The 16,775-nt window shown below is 52.6% G+C and overlaps 8 protein-coding genes across 8 annotated transcripts; 4 read left to right on the forward strand and 4 right to left on the reverse strand.

Moving 5' to 3' along the window:
• Positions 1 to 145: 145 nt before the first annotated feature.
• Positions 146 to 2,073, reverse strand: COCCADRAFT_90227 (uncharacterized protein; the record flags this gene model as incomplete). The annotated part of the gene is made up of 4 exons (XM_007711875.1): positions 146 to 1,309; positions 1,369 to 1,589; positions 1,759 to 1,823; positions 1,898 to 2,073. 4 exons carry the CDS (start codon positions 2,071 to 2,073, stop codon positions 146 to 148), a joined length of 1,626 nt encoding a protein of 541 aa, XP_007710065.1.
• Positions 2,074 to 2,847: 774 nt separating this feature from the next.
• Positions 2,848 to 3,078, forward strand: COCCADRAFT_90362 (uncharacterized protein; the record flags this gene model as incomplete). The annotated part of the gene is made up of 1 exon (XM_007711876.1): positions 2,848 to 3,078. A coding segment is annotated over one exon (231 nt), but the record flags the coding sequence as incomplete, so codon positions are not given.
• Positions 3,079 to 3,143: 65 nt separating this feature from the next.
• Positions 3,144 to 5,138, forward strand: COCCADRAFT_3147 (uncharacterized protein; the record flags this gene model as incomplete). Its single annotated transcript, XM_007711835.1, has 3 exons — positions 3,144 to 3,353; positions 3,401 to 5,054; positions 5,110 to 5,138. The coding sequence occupies 3 exons, from the start codon at positions 3,144 to 3,146 to the stop codon at positions 5,136 to 5,138; spliced, it is 1,893 nt and encodes a 630-aa protein (XP_007710025.1).
• An 804-nt stretch (positions 5,139 to 5,942) lies between these two features.
• On the forward strand, positions 5,943 to 7,751 carry COCCADRAFT_90234 (uncharacterized protein; the record flags this gene model as incomplete). Its single annotated transcript, XM_007711877.1, has 4 exons — positions 5,943 to 6,212; positions 6,270 to 7,047; positions 7,106 to 7,290; positions 7,338 to 7,751. The coding sequence occupies 4 exons, from the start codon at positions 5,943 to 5,945 to the stop codon at positions 7,749 to 7,751; spliced, it is 1,647 nt and encodes a 548-aa protein (XP_007710067.1).
• Positions 7,752 to 8,592: 841 nt separating this feature from the next.
• Positions 8,593 to 10,611, forward strand: COCCADRAFT_90286 (uncharacterized protein; the record flags this gene model as incomplete). Its single annotated transcript, XM_007711878.1, has 8 exons — positions 8,593 to 8,824; positions 8,894 to 9,198; positions 9,256 to 9,344; positions 9,397 to 9,528; positions 9,584 to 9,641; positions 9,693 to 9,814; positions 9,864 to 10,138; positions 10,235 to 10,611. 8 exons carry the CDS (start codon positions 8,593 to 8,595, stop codon positions 10,609 to 10,611), a joined length of 1,590 nt encoding a protein of 529 aa, XP_007710068.1.
• A 1,132-nt stretch (positions 10,612 to 11,743) lies between these two features.
• Positions 11,744 to 12,112, reverse strand: COCCADRAFT_24422 (uncharacterized protein; the record flags this gene model as incomplete). The annotated part of the gene is made up of 1 exon (XM_007711850.1): positions 11,744 to 12,112. One exon carries the CDS (start codon positions 12,110 to 12,112, stop codon positions 11,744 to 11,746), a length of 369 nt encoding a protein of 122 aa, XP_007710040.1.
• Positions 12,113 to 14,917: 2,805 nt separating this feature from the next.
• COCCADRAFT_90380 (uncharacterized protein) lies at positions 14,918 to 15,453 on the reverse strand (the record flags this gene model as incomplete). Its single annotated transcript, XM_007711879.1, has 2 exons — positions 14,918 to 15,124; positions 15,238 to 15,453. The coding sequence occupies 2 exons, from the start codon at positions 15,451 to 15,453 to the stop codon at positions 14,918 to 14,920; spliced, it is 423 nt and encodes a 140-aa protein (XP_007710069.1).
• Positions 15,454 to 15,912: 459 nt separating this feature from the next.
• Positions 15,913 to 16,565, reverse strand: COCCADRAFT_24424 (uncharacterized protein; the record flags this gene model as incomplete). Its single annotated transcript, XM_007711851.1, has 2 exons — positions 15,913 to 16,408; positions 16,492 to 16,565. 2 exons carry the CDS (start codon positions 16,563 to 16,565, stop codon positions 15,913 to 15,915), a joined length of 570 nt encoding a protein of 189 aa, XP_007710041.1.
• Positions 16,566 to 16,775: the final 210 nt, after the last annotated feature.

A 16,775-nucleotide genomic window follows, 5' to 3' on the forward strand; every position in this document is an offset into this window, starting at 1 on the left:
GGGGGGTGCGGCGGCGCATTCGTTGGCGGTTGCTATGTTGTTGGAGCCGGGGGAGTTGCATTGGTTTGGTGATTGGGGGGTATGTGCATGGGGGGGTTGTGAGTGTGAGTGTGATGTGGAAGCTCGAGTTGTGGAGCCGGTTTGTCTAGAGAGGATTTGGACGACGATGTGGTGAGAGATGTGTAAGTTCTTTTTTACGAGAAGAAGAACCGGTATTCTTTTTTTTCCAACCCCTTGGTGCTCGTCCCTCCTTGAATACACCGGGGTCGCGCAAAAACAAATCTCGTACGTCGCCCATGGTGAACCCGCGATGCGTCTCAAGACCCCGTTCCACACACTTGAGGATTTTCCTCGGCCACTCCACGTAATGAGACCACTCTCCGTCTTTGTCGTAGTCGTCAATGACGGCAATGATCTTGGCTGACCACTGTACAATTGCCCGTGCCGGGGTCCGCAACGCACTCTGCTGTGCCGTCATTGGCGCGAGTATGAAGCGGATGGCGGAAAAGTGCGCAAGGATGATGTTGCCGAGGCGATTATTTGAGTCGAAGATGTGGATGAGGGCCTCTTGGGGCCAGGTAGCGAATATGGTCAGGATTGCCATCATTCCTTGGAAGGAGCGAAGGGGGGAAGGGGCGCCAGCGGGCGTTGTGGTGATGTTATCCCAGTCGATTTCGTGGAATACGTCTGCCATGCTAGATGGGAGTAAGGGGTTCGTGGAAGCAACTGATTTCAGGGGCTCGGTCGATTGCGAAGGATCGGTGGTGCCTTGGATGTTTGGCACTGTCGTTCCTCTGCCTTCTGGCGGGGCATCAGGACAAAGTAGATATCGAAGTGTTAGTACGGTTTGTCCGACGACGGCTTTCTCAATGGGGTGGACGTCTGGGGTCATCAACTTTGAAAAACCTTTGAGGGATAGCAAGGCTTCACGAAGGATATCTTGACCGACCCCGAAGTATTGGTGTGATGCTGTGTCGACGGGTATTAGGTCTACACCTTTTTGTTCTACAAAAGGGCCGTTGAACCCTTCGGCAACGATGAGTTGAGACAGTAGGGAGCACCCTCTCAAGGAGATGAAGTGCTCCAAGAAGCCGTCGTTCAGGTAACTGCATTGTAGGGATAACAAGAAGGATGCTGCGAACATGACGTGAGATTCGTCTGGAGACGGTGGCCATCGGGCAAAGGCCTCCTCTAGCCCTATGATGGCATTCTGTCTATGCCAAAGTGCCAGGCGGTTGTTTGGATTTTCAATCTGGATGGCAAGATGGGATCCTGCTAAAGCGAGCATAGCATTCATGAGGTAAGGATACTAAGCCAATCAGCGACTGTGAATGCTTGGCGTCTGCATTGGGTACAAAGTGTAACTACCTGGTAAGTTTTGAGAGGAATATGCCGAGTCCAGACTTGCTCGTTGTTGCTCGGAATGCAAGGATATGCGGCAGTGAGGTAGTGATGAAAGAGTTGCATATCGTCTGGACTATACATGATGGGCTTATCCGATAGCTGGACAATTTGGCGTGGACTCGGCGGCTTGGGCCTGGGAAGCTCGTGCTGTGCATGTTTAAATACATCTGGATATCTGCAGACGACTATTTGGTGTTCAGTCATGATGCAGCACATCAAACGCTAGGTGACCTACGCGCACGCCTGTCGCAATTTACACAGGACGGCCATGTCTCCTGGCACTACGTAACAACTTTTAGGATCACAAATGGTTACATGGGTGGAGAAGGAATACCTTTATTTTCCTTTTCTTACAAGGGATGCAGCCTAGACGGCTCTTGTTGTGCCCTCGTCGTTTTCGTGCGCCTTTCGGAGCCTCGCTACGTCTGTTAGATAGGTCGAGGACATGGCTACAGACAGTTCGGTCACAAGAACCCAACGAGGGCATAAGTACCCTTGGCTATTCCGAGCTGGACCAGATATGGGCGTGAGCGAGCCGGTAGAGGTTTGTGCACCAGGTTGCGACTGTGGTGTTGTTACGGGCTGTTTGGTACGATCGGTCAGAGAGTGGTCGTCAAGAAAGTCGCCTATCGCGTCAAGCACCATGTAGCCCTCGAACAAGTCGTCCATGATCAGTTGATTGTCGAGTACATGGGGCAAAGATGTGGCGTTTTTGGGTGAGTGGTTTCCATGTCGGTACTGCGAGGTTCATTCCTGCTCACACCACCTGTGTGGGCCCCGAATGCACGCGGGTTATCATAGCTGTGGAGGCCTTGTGCAGCTGAACCAACTCGGCAGGTCGGCATTGGTGGCGCTCGAGCGACCATCAACATGGGGGCCAGACAGGTAGAGCGGTCCGTGTGCGTGTAAAGGTGGTGTTCTCTTCTCTCGGGAGCTTATTTTACAACGTGCACAGCCAGGGTCAATGCAGCGAGTGAGGTGTGTAGTACGTATACTCAATGGCAAAGAGCCTGGCCCCCACGGGTCTTTTTCTCTGGGTATATCCTAGAGGGCTACGTCACTGTGTCGGAAGCGTGGATACTTTTTGCATGACGATTGAATTTATAGTGCAACCGACCTGGTTTGGAATACTGGGTCGCAGGTAACAGGGTAAGGAAGCCGAGGGCAATCTTGGGCTGCGTCTTGGGGTGTAATTAGATGGCATTGGGAGAGAAGGCTCTGCGATGTCGCGTGCGCAGGCTGGAGAGATGATGTGTCGCGCATACTGGGATTGCATCCTTTTCCCAGACCCATTGATGGACGTGCCGCTTGTTCCTGAACCAAGATGGACGCCAGCGGTTTCTTCAGCTGAGCGACAAGGTTGTTCGATGGGTTTCGTGGTGGTTGGTTAGGCTCCCGCGTGGTCGGGATGGTAGTGACTAGCTTGCGGCATCAGCGCCCTCAAGTCTGACGTCTCCCCATTGCCAGGCTCCACCGTATTCTACACACCACCGTGGCAGTCTCGACATTGCCGCCATATTCTTTGCCCACAAAGCACTGCACTGTCGGGCAACACATACAGCGACTGCTGGCTGCTACATGTGCCGCCTGAGTATTCTTGCGCGAGGACCACGCCCCCCACTGAAGGGACCACAGCAGCGCCCGACGGCTGCCCTCGACCAGCCAAGCTTGTAGGACGACTCTACACCGTCTACTCCCTCTGCACCGCCAACATACACCACCTGTAACCCCCCGCCACAATGCCGTCCATTCTGTCCGACGAGGACAAGCAAATGGTCAAGCGCACCGTCCCCAAGTCTGGCAACAAGATCCACGCCGTCGCCGTCGCCAAGCTGTATATCGCCTACCCCGACCGGCACCGATGGACCTACACAGGCCTACAGGGCGCCGTCGTGCTGGCCAACGACCTGGTCGGAAATACCTTCTGGCTCAAGATGGTCGACATTTCGGTACGCTCCGCCAACTCCACCTAAATGCCTCAGACTGACACAGGCAGCCCCAAACCAGAGGCGTCATTTGGGACCAGGAGATCTATGACCCCTTCTCCTACAACCAGGACCGCGTTTTCTTCCACACCTTTGAGCTCGAGGACTGTCTGGCCGGCCTGTCCTTTGCCGACGAGAAGGAGGCCCGGACTTTCAAGAAGAAGCTCGACGACCGCGAGAAGAACGCCCACAAGAACACAAAGAGCAAGCCCTTTAGCGCGACCGTGGGCAGTAGTATAGCTTCGACAAACGGAAAGAGCGGCGGCCATGGCCATGGCCTTTTGGGCGGCATATTTGGACACCGAAGTTCTTCCCACGCAGCTCCGCCCGCGCATTCCATCATTCCGCCCTCTGTCACCTCGCCCGTGCAAAGCAGCCATTCCAACGCAACCAGCGCACGAAGCTCCGCGATCGATACCACAGACCCCTCATGGCAGCCCTTGCTCAAGGAACTGTTGGCCATGGGCATCACAGAGGACCAGATTGAAGAGAATGCCGACTTCATCAAACTGTACATTGAGCAGAGGAAGTCGGAAGAAAAGCTCAAAGACGAAAACCAGCGCCGATCCAGGGCTCCTCCTCCGCCACCTCCGCCGGGTGCGCCCCTCAGCCCCCAGCACACGGGCAGCACAACCGCATCGAAACGCGGACCTCCGCCACAGCCCCCGCCAGCCCGGCGCACGCGACACGATGCATCTGCCAACCGAACCTCGTCACAAAGTCCAGCGCCACACTCGCCAACTCGAGAAGCTACACCTCCCCCAGGGCCGCCCAAGCCAGTCTTCAGAGCGCCTCCGCCAATTGCAGAAGCAGGCAAGTTTGCAAACCAGGCTCCTGCACCGCCAAACCGAGCGCGAGCCTCATCCAATGCAGCGAACCCGGGTCCTCCTCCACCGCCTCGACCGCCAAAGACGCCCGTGCCCGACGAGGAGAGATCGGGTGGAGCCAAGTTCGGTGTGCCTCCGCCTTTCACAGGCAATCGCGTACCTTCAGCACCACCACCCCCTCCTCCAAGCCGAGGACCAGTACCACCACCTCCCCCAGCGAGAGACATTCCGTCAGCACCCCCTCCACCGCTCCCTCCAAAGACCTCAGCTGCACCGACTCCATCGCCGATTCACAACATACCGCCTCCTCCGCCGCTACCACCGTCCGCTTCGCGTCCTGCGCCTCCTCCGCCGTCAGGAGCAGCACCAGTTCCACCTCCGCTACCACCAACGTCCAATGTTGCGCCACCGCCTCCGCCTCCGCCGCCGCCCATGCCAGGACGATCGATTCCACCCCCTCCACCAATGCCCAGCGGTGGTGCACCACCACCTCCCCCTATGCCCAGCAGCGGCGCACCACCCCCACCTCCATTGCCTCCAATGGGCGGTCCCCCAGCACCACCGCCTCCTCCACCACCAGGCCCTGCACCACCAGGCGGTGCGTCTTTACCCAAGGCCCCAGCTGGCAGGGATGGCTTGTTAGCCGATATTCGTGGAGGAGCAAGATTGAAGAAGGTTTCGGATTCAGAGAAGAAGGATCGCAGTGCGGCAGCAGTCCCTGGAAAAGAACTTCCAAGTGGTTCAGGGGGCGGCTCTGGCTCGGGTGGTGGAGAGGCTGGCCTAGCCAATGCATTGGCTAGTGCACTTGCGGCACGGAAGTCGAAAGTTAGTCACAGTGGTAAGTTGATTATATTCTTGGGTAGCATAATGATGATGTGCTAATGTTTCTACAGACGACGAGTCGGACAAGGATGACTGGTAAATAAAGCCACTCAGCAGCTCATTCATATCCAAATCCAATCCCTACGCAAAGCGCCGAGTCATTGAGAGGCTGTTGCATTGCTGGCCCATTGGCTGTATATAGTTATAATTTGGTGGGGAGAGTGCAAGATGAGCCAAAACGGGCAGCATGAAAAGAGAAGGGGATTGTAATAGTGATAGCGATGGGGATGACAGACGAAGAGGATGGGGAGGAGCAAAGCCGTAGTTAGTTAGTTGAGGAAATGGTGGTAGTAGTAGAAGTAGTAGTGGAAGTAGTAGTGGAAGTAGTAGTGGAAGGATAGTTGATACCAAGAATGTTCAATGCATGTATATTCTTCAGTGCTCGGCTCTTGAGTCTGGACGGATGGTTGTGTTCGTGTGGGGGGCCTAGATTTGCGGGCGTGGGTAGCGTAGCCGAGCTGAGGCGGCCGCGGGATGATGCGGGGTAACACGCTGGTGTGCAGTGCGGTAAAGTGGCTGCGATCCGAGTATGAATTTGTATGTAGGGAAGCTCTAGTAGCGCAATGGCAATGGCAAGGAAGAAGAGGCATCAATTGCAGGATATCCGTCAAATCTACTGCTGTGCTGGCGTCGTGAAACACGAGTCGTGCGCGGCATACGGATATGCTCAGCCTCGGTTGACGACGGCGTATCCATCCTCCCGAATTCTGCAAGCCGAGCGTTCTCAACCTGTGCACTGAACCTGTTCAAAAGCCAGTCAGTTCCCTCAAAAGCGTCTAGTACGACTGTCCCTCTTCTCCAGAGCTGCATTGACGTCGTCCGGCACGACAGAAGCTAATCAGACATGTCGGCCTTCAGTCGCAACCTGTGCAGTACCGCTTCACGAAGCCTTCGATCGCGAGCCAGCGTTGTCACCAGAGCCACCAGGCCAATTGCTCTCCGTGCTCTTCCCTCACTGCCAATAACCTCCAGAGCCGTAGCTGCATCGTCCTTCTCCACCATGACAACCCTCAAGAGCGAAGTGAAGCAGGCGCTCGCCAAGCGCGAGTATGATCCTGAAATCAAGGACATGGCCAGCTACATCCACAACACTCCCATCGATTCGGAGCTCGCGGTAAGCCACTGTGAATGTCGCTGTCGAGGATAAAGGCTAACGTTGATTGTCGAAAAGTATGACACGGCTCGCTGGGTGTTTATCGACACGCTGGGTTGTGGTCTCGAGGGTCTGCGTTTCGAGCAATGCAGGAACATTCTGGGTCCTGTCGTCGAAGGAACCGTTGTTCCCAATGGCACAAAGGTGCCCGGTACCAACTACCAGCTTGATCCTATCAATGGAGCCTTCAACATTGGCGCCATGATCCGCTGGCTCGACTTCAACGACTGCTGGCTAGCTGCCGAGTGGGGCCACCCCTCTGACAATCTGGGAGCTATTCTTGCAACTGCCGACTGGATCACTCGTACGAACAAGGCTGGAGGCAATCTCGGCAATGGCAAGATCTTCAAGGTCAGAGATGTGCTCGAAGCCATGATCAGGGCGCACGAGATTCAGGGTTGCATGGCCCTAGAGAACTCCTTCAACAAGGTCGGACTGGACCACGTCATTCTTGTCAAGCTTGCGTCGACTGCTGTCGTATCCAAGATGATGGGCCTCAGCGAGGCTCAGACGCGTGACGCCATCTCGCAGGCCTTTGTCGATGGCCAGTCGATGCGCACATACAGGCACTCGCCGAATACCATGTCTCGCAAGTCGTGGGCTGCTGGTGACGCTTGCCAGACGGCCGTCAATCTCGTGCTCAAGGTCATGAAGGGGGAGCCAGGTCTCCCCACTGTGCTCTCAGCTCCTACCTGGGGATTCTACGATGTCAACTTTGGCGGAAAGCCATTCACCTTCCAAAGAGGCTACGGCAGTTACGTCATGGAGAACGTACTCTTCAAGGTCTCGTATCCCGGTGAGTTTACAATTGGATCCTTTTCCATTTTCGTGGCACAAATTGATCCTGGTGACAGCTGAGTTCCACTCCCAAACCGCCGTCGAAGCCGCCCAGCGCCTCAACAAGAAGCTAAAGGCCATGGGTAAGACCGCCGAAGACATTGAACGCGTGGTAAACCGGACACACGAAGCATGCGTGCGGATCATCGATAAGCAGTTCAAGCCCATGGAGAATTTCGCAGATCGTGATCACTGCGTTCAGGTAAGCTTACACTCGATGACTCAGGTCTGACGCTGACCATGTGGCAGTACATGGTAGCCACCATGTTCGTCTTCAACCGCCTCGAAGCCACCGACTATCCAGATGATAGCGAGGCTGCGACTTCAGCGCTAGTTGAGTCGCTGCGACAGCGAATCAGCTGTGTCGAGGACCCCCAATTCACAAAGGACTACCACGACCCAGAAAAGCGCACCATCTCTAATGCGCTCACTGTCACGCTCAAGGATGGCACAGTGCTGGATGAGGAAGTAGTTGAGGCTCCTCTTGGCCACCGTCTGCGACGAGAAGAGGCCAAGCCTGAGATCCTCGCCAAATACAAGAGGCACCTCGGTCCGCATTACCCGGCGGACCACGTCGACAAACTCGTCACTTTGGCCCAAGACAGTAAGACACTTGACAACATGGACATCGACGAGTATGTCGATCTGTACGTGAAGAACTAGAGATTAAGCCTCGGTTCCGCAATCATAGCTAGATTAAGAGACTTTGTCGTAGGGCATCTTGGCACAAGCTGACGATATGGCCCTGTCGCCAATGCAACCGAATGCAGCCTCAGGCTCTGCGCCTCCGTATATTTTCTGCTCTGCACGTCCCTGTCGCTTGCGCCTGGTAGTCACGTTGAAACGTCACACACGAACGCCGCATTGACCATGTCATATAGTTTTGCAATATGCCATACACGCCGCGTGATCTTAGCCTGCCGACATATCTGTACCACCATAGTAGCAGACGCACCATGACGATTTCTTTCTGACTGGGTTATCTTCCGACCTCTATATCGGAGTTGCGGGGGCATATCGCTCGACCGATAGTTGGGTAGAAGGTTCCACCCTAGCCTCTTCCCGGGATGTTCGTTCCTCCCCACTAAACATGATTTACGAGGTGAGCCCGGAAGTGGCTTCGCCGTCCGCCAGCCTGTCCAGCTAAGAATATGCTATGTCGGGGCCAGCGGAAGGTCGAGTAAGACAGGGCTCCACACATCGGCAGAGGTGGCGGTCATGGTTACGGAAATTGGCACCGTATACTCCATATCTCAATTGTGGATGAGTAGCGTTGCGCCTATCCAGGAGCCCGATAGAGCGGGTACCACTGGCGGCTGGCTCATCATAAGTACCCTTTCAAAGAACACCTTGTCGTTTAAAGTACCATTATCAAGCTCTTCTCACTGGACATCATCTTCTCTTTCAACATTTGGCAGAAGCCATCCCTGTCTCATTGTCATTCGCCTCTATAACCTCTTCCCCCCCTTTTTGGACTTTGCTATCTTAGTCGTGTGCTTGCACAATGTCCTTCACACCAACCAGTACGGTTACCGATAGGACCAGCCTAAATTCGCTCGACAGTGCGGAAAAGGGCCTGTGTGGTAGTGCACTCAAGTCGACAGCACCTGGGTTTGTGTACATAGAACCGAGAAGGTCCTTACTGGCTCCCCCATCATTCCCAGTCTCTCCTGTACACCACGGCATAACGCCCCGTGCAAGCGTACCCGATTTCTCACTCGCCGGCCTATCGTCATGTCCAGTCTCTCCTGTACACCAGGGTATAACACCATGCACAAGTGTGCCCGATCTGAATCTGGGAGCAGGCGGACAAAAGCCTACTGGTGACAAGCCCAAGACTACTGTCAAGGAGACGATTACGGAAAAGCCAAAAAAGCCCAAAGTCAGTCGATGGATTATGTTCAAGCTCTGGTTCAACACGTACCGAAAGTTCTTCACACTCGTTGTCGTGCTGAACTTCGTGGGCATTGTTTGCGCAGCAACCAACCACTTCACTTATGCCGAAAACCATCTCGGCGCTTTGGTATTGGGCAATTTGCTCTGTGCAGTCTTAATGCGAAATGAGCTTTGGTTGCGCTTCCTATACATGGTTGCCATATATGGTTTGAGCGTATGTATCCGTCCGTGCCTCCCGTCTCAAACACCCATCACTGACCCGTCTGAACAGTGGACACCGATTCCCGTGAAGTTGGCAATAGTCTCTATACTCCAGCATGTGGGAGGCATTCACTCTGGGTGCGCTCTATCTGGTGCTGCGTAGGTTCATACTGTATCTTCGAATAAGGGGTATGGCTAATGGTCAACACAGTTGGCTCGTCTATAAGATTGTCGACATCATCAAGTACCGTGCCATACAGCACCCTGCCGTCATTGTCAGCGGCATCATTACGAACGTGCTCATTGTAATTTCCATCTTGAGCGCTTTCCCCTGGGTACGAAAGTAAGCTGATGGAGCCCAGACTGCTTTTGTACCACCATGCTAACACCTCATCCAGCACCTATCACAACGTTTTCGAGAGACACCACCGCTTTGTTGGATGGCTAGGTCTTGCAGTATGTGATTGGAAATGTATTTTCAACAAGATGGGCACTAACATGATCTAGATGACATGGGTTTTCGTGATCATGGGAAACACCTACGACATCAAGCGTGGAGAGTGGAGAAGCGATGCTCACAGTCTTCTCAGTTCACAAGAACTTTGGTTTGCTGTCTTCATGACAGTCTTGTAGGTCTACCTTCAGCCGGAAACCCCTCCCATGACTAACACTTGTCAGTATCCTCATTCCCTGGCTCACACTCCGCGAAGTACCCGTCGAAGTTGAGATTCCCTCACCCAAGGTTGCAGTCCTCAAGTTCGAGCGCGGCATGCAGCAAGGTCTTCTCGGCCGCATCAGCCGCACATCCATCATGGAATACCATGCTTTTGGCATCATCAGCGAAGGCCGCAAGTCCGGCTGCCACTACATGATTTGCGGTGTGCAAGGTGACTTCACTAGAGGCCTCGTTGCCAACCCGCCCAAAACCGTGTGGACACGGCAATTGAAATTCGGTATGTGCTACTATTTTTTGCCCACCCAAAAACCTTATTAAAAAAGCCCCACATACACATGAACTAGAAGCTAACGACGATACTTCTGATTGACAGCGGGACCCGGACACGCCTCTGCCATGTTTAAACGAGGCATTCGCATCTGCACCGGCACAGGCATCGGCGCTGCACTCTCAACCTGCATCCAATCGCCAAACTGGTTCTTGATCTGGATCGGTTCAGACCAAGAGCGCACATTTGGACCCACCGTCACGGGCCTGATCCACAAGCACATCGAGCCCGAGCGCATGATTCTGTGGGACAGCAAGAAGCGAGGCGGCCGCCCGGATACGATGGCTCTACTGCGCGATACATGGAAGAGCTTCGGCGCCGAAGTCATCTTCATCACAAGTAACATGCAAGGCAACGATGAGATGATGCAGGGTTGTGCACAGGAAGGTATGCATGCTTTTGGGACCCTGTGGGACTTTTAAGATTTCCACAACATCTTGCCCATTTTCCTTGTTTTTTTTGGTTTTTCCAAAGTGTGAACTCCTTCAAGTGCTGAGGTGAGGTTTGCGAAAACGCCCGGGGGAAAGAAGTTGAAAGTCAGACATATTAACGGAGTGCCCACGGTTTGTGCCGGAACAAGGGGGGAAGACGTGGTGAAGGGAAAGGGCTGAAATGATCGGCCGGGGGGTGGTGAGCTGAGTATCCGGAAACCATTATGGTGGGATTTTTTCCTTATGAGAGGGAACGCTTGTAAGCATCTCCTTTTAATGATTGCTCATTTCGTTTTTAGCGCGGGTTAGATGGAGGACGAGGGGTGTGCGTGTGTGTCTTTTCAGCATTACTACATTATCTTTTTCACATTCTCTCTCCTAGTATACTTTTTATTTTTAGAAAGGGGCCTTGAATATGGGGTCTTGCGTAGATGGGGAATTCGGAAGCGGCGTCGCTCTCTCTCTCTCTCTCTCTTTTCAAAGTTTTTACTACTATGTAGATATTTTTTATTTCATTCGCCACCACTTTCAATAATCACAACAAATTCACAAACACAACTTTCGCAAACTTGCCTTCTATTAGAAATCCACAATGGTTTTCCACGTTTAGTAACATGAAGTTCCCTGGGCCCTCGGCACATACAAACCCTTGTTTATACGGACAGCAGAGACGGGAATCTTACCTCATCAATAATATCGCCACGTTATTACCACCAAAACTCTATCGCACACACAGACTGCCACTCGAAGTTTAAACATAAGAATACATCATCAACTACTCATCCCATTCAACAAAAAACCGTAATGATATGCGATAACGCCGCAGCAACACTAGTGTCGTTACACGTCAGATTCTATTCTCGTATCCCTTTTTCTGTCTCTCCCTTTGTCGAAAGCTGCGAGGGACGTGCTGGGGGGAGACTGAATGTTATCGATCGCTTGGATATCTCCGGTCATCTGCCTCACTTTCTGTCTCTCTGTATCTCACAAAAAAGACCTAGATCGCACACAAAGTCTGATGTACACTACACAGGTATGTACCGATCATCGCGTGACTTCGCCATCACGCAACCTCGGGGACCAGTCTGGCAAGCGCACCATCACGTTATCTTCACCGACACACTCACGCTTTCACAGAAGGAAAAAAGAGAGTGTATACTAGTTTCCAATAAAGACGAGCTCCACTCCCATCTCTACCCGTCTTTCCGCCTGCCCCCAACTTTTTCACTTTTTCCTTCCATCGTCCTTCTTTTTTCCCTTCCGTGCCACAACAGGTTGTTTGCATCCCTTGGATTGCACACCCCTTCCCGTCCCACACCAATCTATCGACAGCAAACGATAGACTCGCCATCGGGAAGCTCCCGTCCGCGGATAGATTAAGCCCAACCCCCCAGCCCCCCCTCGCAGAGCGGCCAGGCCCCCGGAGGCGGAGGGGGAAGGAGGGCACGCAAACTGGGAACATGCAAGGCAACCCGACGACGCCTTTTCTCATGGCGCACCGCGAGGCAACTTGGCCAAAACCCACCGTCGCAAGGTTGAAGTGAGGTAATTAGCGGGGTTATAAGATTGGACTCTTCACAATTCTCCACACACCCCCCCAACATATCATACTCAGGTTTTCCCTCTTGGCGTATCGCCCGCACGTTGTCGTTGCGCGATGAGCGTCGTTCGGAACCGGGGAACGGTGGGCCGGGTAGTTGGACATGGGGGGAAAGGGAAGGGGTGGAGGGATGATCAAGCGTGGGGATTATACTATTCGAGAAAAAGCGAGATACGTACGTATGATACACCCCCCCCCCCTTGGCATTAACCGGTGGCGGCGTGCGTGGGGGGCTTGCTGGGCAAGGTGCGCTCGCACTTTTCTCCAGGTTGTTTCGCCATTTTGTCTGAAACCGGGTATTCGGTACGCGGGAAGGGAAAGAAGAAGGTAGGTTCGGTGCGCGCGCGCATCGCTGACGACGTCATGGTGTGTGTGGACGGGGGTTGAAAGGGGGGGTGGGTTAAAGGTAGCAAGGGTTAGTTGGGTAGTATGAGCATTTTGCCCTACTTAGCCATCCAAGAGAAAAGAAAGAAAAAAACAAGATCAAAGAAAATATTGGGCGTGATGGTGGGAGGTTTTGCCAAAGCAAGACTGTTTGTTTGTCCTCACGGCAAGTCGGGAGCGTAGATCCGGGAAGTAAATGATTTACGTGCTACATTTCCGGTGTGGGTTTTTCCCGTTTTTTCTCGTGGCCAGCCTCAATTACATACTGTATATGCGCAAGGTAAAGTATCCACTCACACACTCTGCTATCGCGCTCCCCGCGGCATGAGTGGGAAAAAGGGAAGCACGCACATGACCTCCGATTTTTTCTTCCTTTGCGTTTGGAACCTACACCTTTGTTTCTTGTAAACGACGAACAAGGTATCGTCGCAAAGGACCCCTACCCCCCCCTTATCGCCAGTATAAAGAGGGGGAGAGAGAGAGTGACAAACAAACTTTCCAGATAGAAAGCTCTCACCGGATGTGAGAAACCCTTGTTACATTCTTCTCTTACACGCCTATAACAAGCGGGGGTACATAACACCAATCTTACCGCCTATATTCAATGTAGAAAAGGGGGGGGGGGAAGCGGATATATACCCTACCCTATCTCCCATACCACTTGACCCGCGACAACCCCAACGTCGTCACGATCTCCATCTTGATAGAGACGGAAATCATATCGACGCACCACCTTGCCGTCTTCTCATACCAATGAAATATCGCGTTTCACCCTCTCTTAAGAGAGAGAAAAGAAACTTTGCGTAGTAAACCCCCCCCCCCCCCCGGTCCCACACATTCACATGTAAAACACGCATACACGAACTCTCCTCCATCCCTCATCTACCTCGCGTAAACAAAACGTGAATACAATGCACTCCTCCCCCATCTACCATATTATATCTCCTAATCGGTCACCCACACGCGCCCATATGCATTTTAAAAAAATCCCCGCACGTGCACTCCTGCTTCGAAAATCCTTCCATCTGCATCCAGCAATTTGGAGAAAGAAAGAGAGAAAGAGAGAGAGCAGGAGCAAGATTTGCGTTTCTGCCACGTGCCAAAAAAACAAAACAAAAAAAGCAACTAGGATGTAGCATTATTCCCCCCCATCTTTCCGTTAAATATCTATATAATAATCCTTGTTTTATATAACTATTCCATCTCACAATGACCCTGGAGGCATCTGCGTTCTGCAATACGTTGAACATATATACCCTGTCCTGTCTCCTCTTAGAAGACAGAAGTGGCCTAGTCCCCACCACCTAATCTTGACGAGTGGGGCGGGGATACGCTATACCAGATCCAGATACATATACTATCGCTTCGTTAATCGCTTCTTTTTTTTGTATTTCTGTGCAATCATTGTTTTCTTTTAGTTGATGGCTTGGATTAGTAATGCTAGAATGATGTGCAGTGGTAGGTGGTTGGCAAGGAATGTGAGGTGTTTATGCGTGTATATTTTTCTTTGGGCAAAATATCTTCGGGATCGCGCGGAAGTCAGGCAGTGGCCGTGAAAACGAAGGTATAACTTCAAGCAGAACACAACAAGTCATCGATCGAGTGATGTAGGCTGAAGATAAAGACGATCTATTCGCATTGGTGCCTCAGACATGTCAACTACAAACTACGTACATATAACTAAAGCGGGAGAATAAGCAAAAAGGCACTCGACAAGGGGAATCGCGATGTACATAAAATATGGACAAAAGAAGCTAAATAAGCTAGCAAGCAAAAGACTTCTTTTCACGGAAATAAGGAAACCGAGGCCATGGAAGAGGAGGGTGGTGGTGGTGGTTCCTGCAGTGTCGATCCTGGGTGGCGTCTTGCACCTGATCTAACAGCCCTTGGGATGCTGGTAACCAGAGGACGAAGAAGGAAGAATTGCGAGTTTGTACGATAAAGGACGTGAACAATCAATATATGATCCGGAGAAAGGGCAAAGGAAGAAGACGGTGGTATTTTCCTGCAGCAAAAAAAATGAAGTAGCAAGTTACAAATGGAATTAGAATTGGAAGTGGAGGCGGAAGCAGAAGCCAGAAAAAAAATAAACGCCTAGTAGCCGCGAGGCAATTCCAGTTTAAACAAAAGAGGAATATAGGATAGGAAATATCCGGTTGCGTCCGCGAGGACATTGGGTAGTCTGTTTTATAATCTCGGCATGATTATGCGAGACTTGAATTGAAGGCCAAAGGGCAAAAGAGAAAGATGTGGGGTGTGGGGATCGCCGAGACAATGTTTCGATGTTTGGGGGGAGGGGCGGGCCCCCCAGATTTATATGCGGCGATCGAGGCGATCCACGCGGGCCTTGAAGCCTTTTACGATTTCGCCAATGCGCCGGACTTTGTCGAATTCGACCTCGAGCTCGTCGATTTCGCGGAGGATGGCGCGGAAGCGGGCGATTTCCGCGTCAGCCATTGCCATTGCGTTACCCGCGCGGTCGTACTGCACTTGGGTTGCTGTTTGGGTCTGTTGGGTGAGCTGAAAGTGTGGTTGTTAGCTTTGGAACATCTATAAATGCTGCTGGGTTTTGCTATCTATCTTACTACAAACGCAGACGGAGGAAGGCGGAAAAGAGAAAGAAAGAAACTCACGTATTGCCAGCGCTGCTGAATCGAATACATCAGACGATCAAAATGGGCGCTGAGCGCCTGCAAACTAGAAGGATCCAGGAGGAGACGGCCCTGGCTAGAGGCGTGAGAAGCAGCGCGCGACGAATTGGAGCCTTGCTGCGAGGCGGCAATTTGCTGCTGGAGATATCTGCTCTCGCTCGAGTTGAGGCCCAGTTCAGACACTGGGATGGCAGACATGTGCACATAATTATCTTAAGAACATGGTCGGTCGAGTGGAACCTGCTTGATCTCTCTCTGTATGTCTGCTTTCCCTCTGGTGCGTATGCGTGTGTGTGTGTGTGTGTGTGTGTGTGTGTGTGTGTGTACGTGCAGGTGTACGGTGTGCAGGCGTGCGTGTGTGTATGTGCGGTGTGACGCTTCGTGCTTAATTTTAGCTGTAGCAATTGTTGCTAATGGGCTATGAAGCTGCTGGGGAACGTTACGACATACATGCGTCGAGGAGGAAATGGGAGACGAGGGGGGGTGGGGATATGCAAGCTGATGTTGTTTAGAACTATGGGGGACGGGGCGGCTGAGGCCCGCCAAGTGGCCGGCTAGGTATGGGGGAGGGAGGGGAGGAAGTGCCAGACAAACCTACCAGCCTATGTCACACCCCAGAAAAGCAAAGACCTGCGAACGCCCAACTATCCCACACCCTCATCTCCTCCTAGCCCCGGCTGCAGCCCTACGCTCTGCCGTCCGAATCCCGCTGGGTGTGCAGCTGTCTGGCGGTTGTGCAATGATGCTTGCAGTTGTGCGGTTGTTCGCGACGCTGCACGTATCGCAATCAAGCGAGCATACAGTACGGCAGTCGGCCGTCTGCGAGCCCCTCCTCTCTCGTCCCTTTCCACTCGTCCACCAGAAGCCGCCACACGACGCTGAACCACCATGACCGTTGTGCTTTTTTGTGCGCTTATTTACCACCCCAGTGCTGTGCCATACAGAGCCACCGAAGCGCGGGACACCAACTCCGCATGCACACCCTCTTGCCTCGATGCGACAAGGATGTTCTGATTGTGCCGTTACGTCCATGGGTGAATGTTGACCCCACCAGCTCCCTTGGAGCGAGGAGGGGGTGCTGAACACAACTCCCGTCTGGCCATGGACGAACCAGATGCAGAAGGTGACAATGCCATGAGCAGCGTGATGAGCCCTTGCCGCTGCGCACATACACCGACAACCACGCCTCAATCAACCCTCTGTTATGTGGCTTTCACAAAAGAGCACAAGACTTACCGAGGCAGCACGCCCCCCGCGCACAGCAGCCCTTCACCACGAAAAAGGCCTGGACAAGCAAGACACACCACCATTTCTGTGACAAAGCCCTCGTGCCTGTCAAGACTCTGGCACATCTAACGCGTATCCTTGAATACTTGGTGACAATAGTCAAAGTTTGTTTCATAAGACAACAAGGTTTAGATTACCCATAGTTATTAGCTCCTAGCCTGGGGTATCCTGCTTATAGAAAAAAGGAGAGCTGACTTGCTCATATTCGTTCAAGTCGTCATACATATAACTAC

The sequence above is a fragment of the Bipolaris zeicola genome (assembly GCF_000523435.1).
Source record: "Bipolaris zeicola 26-R-13 unplaced genomic scaffold scaffold_35, whole genome shotgun sequence".
NCBI lineage: Eukaryota > Fungi > Ascomycota > Dothideomycetes > Pleosporales > Pleosporaceae > Bipolaris > Bipolaris zeicola.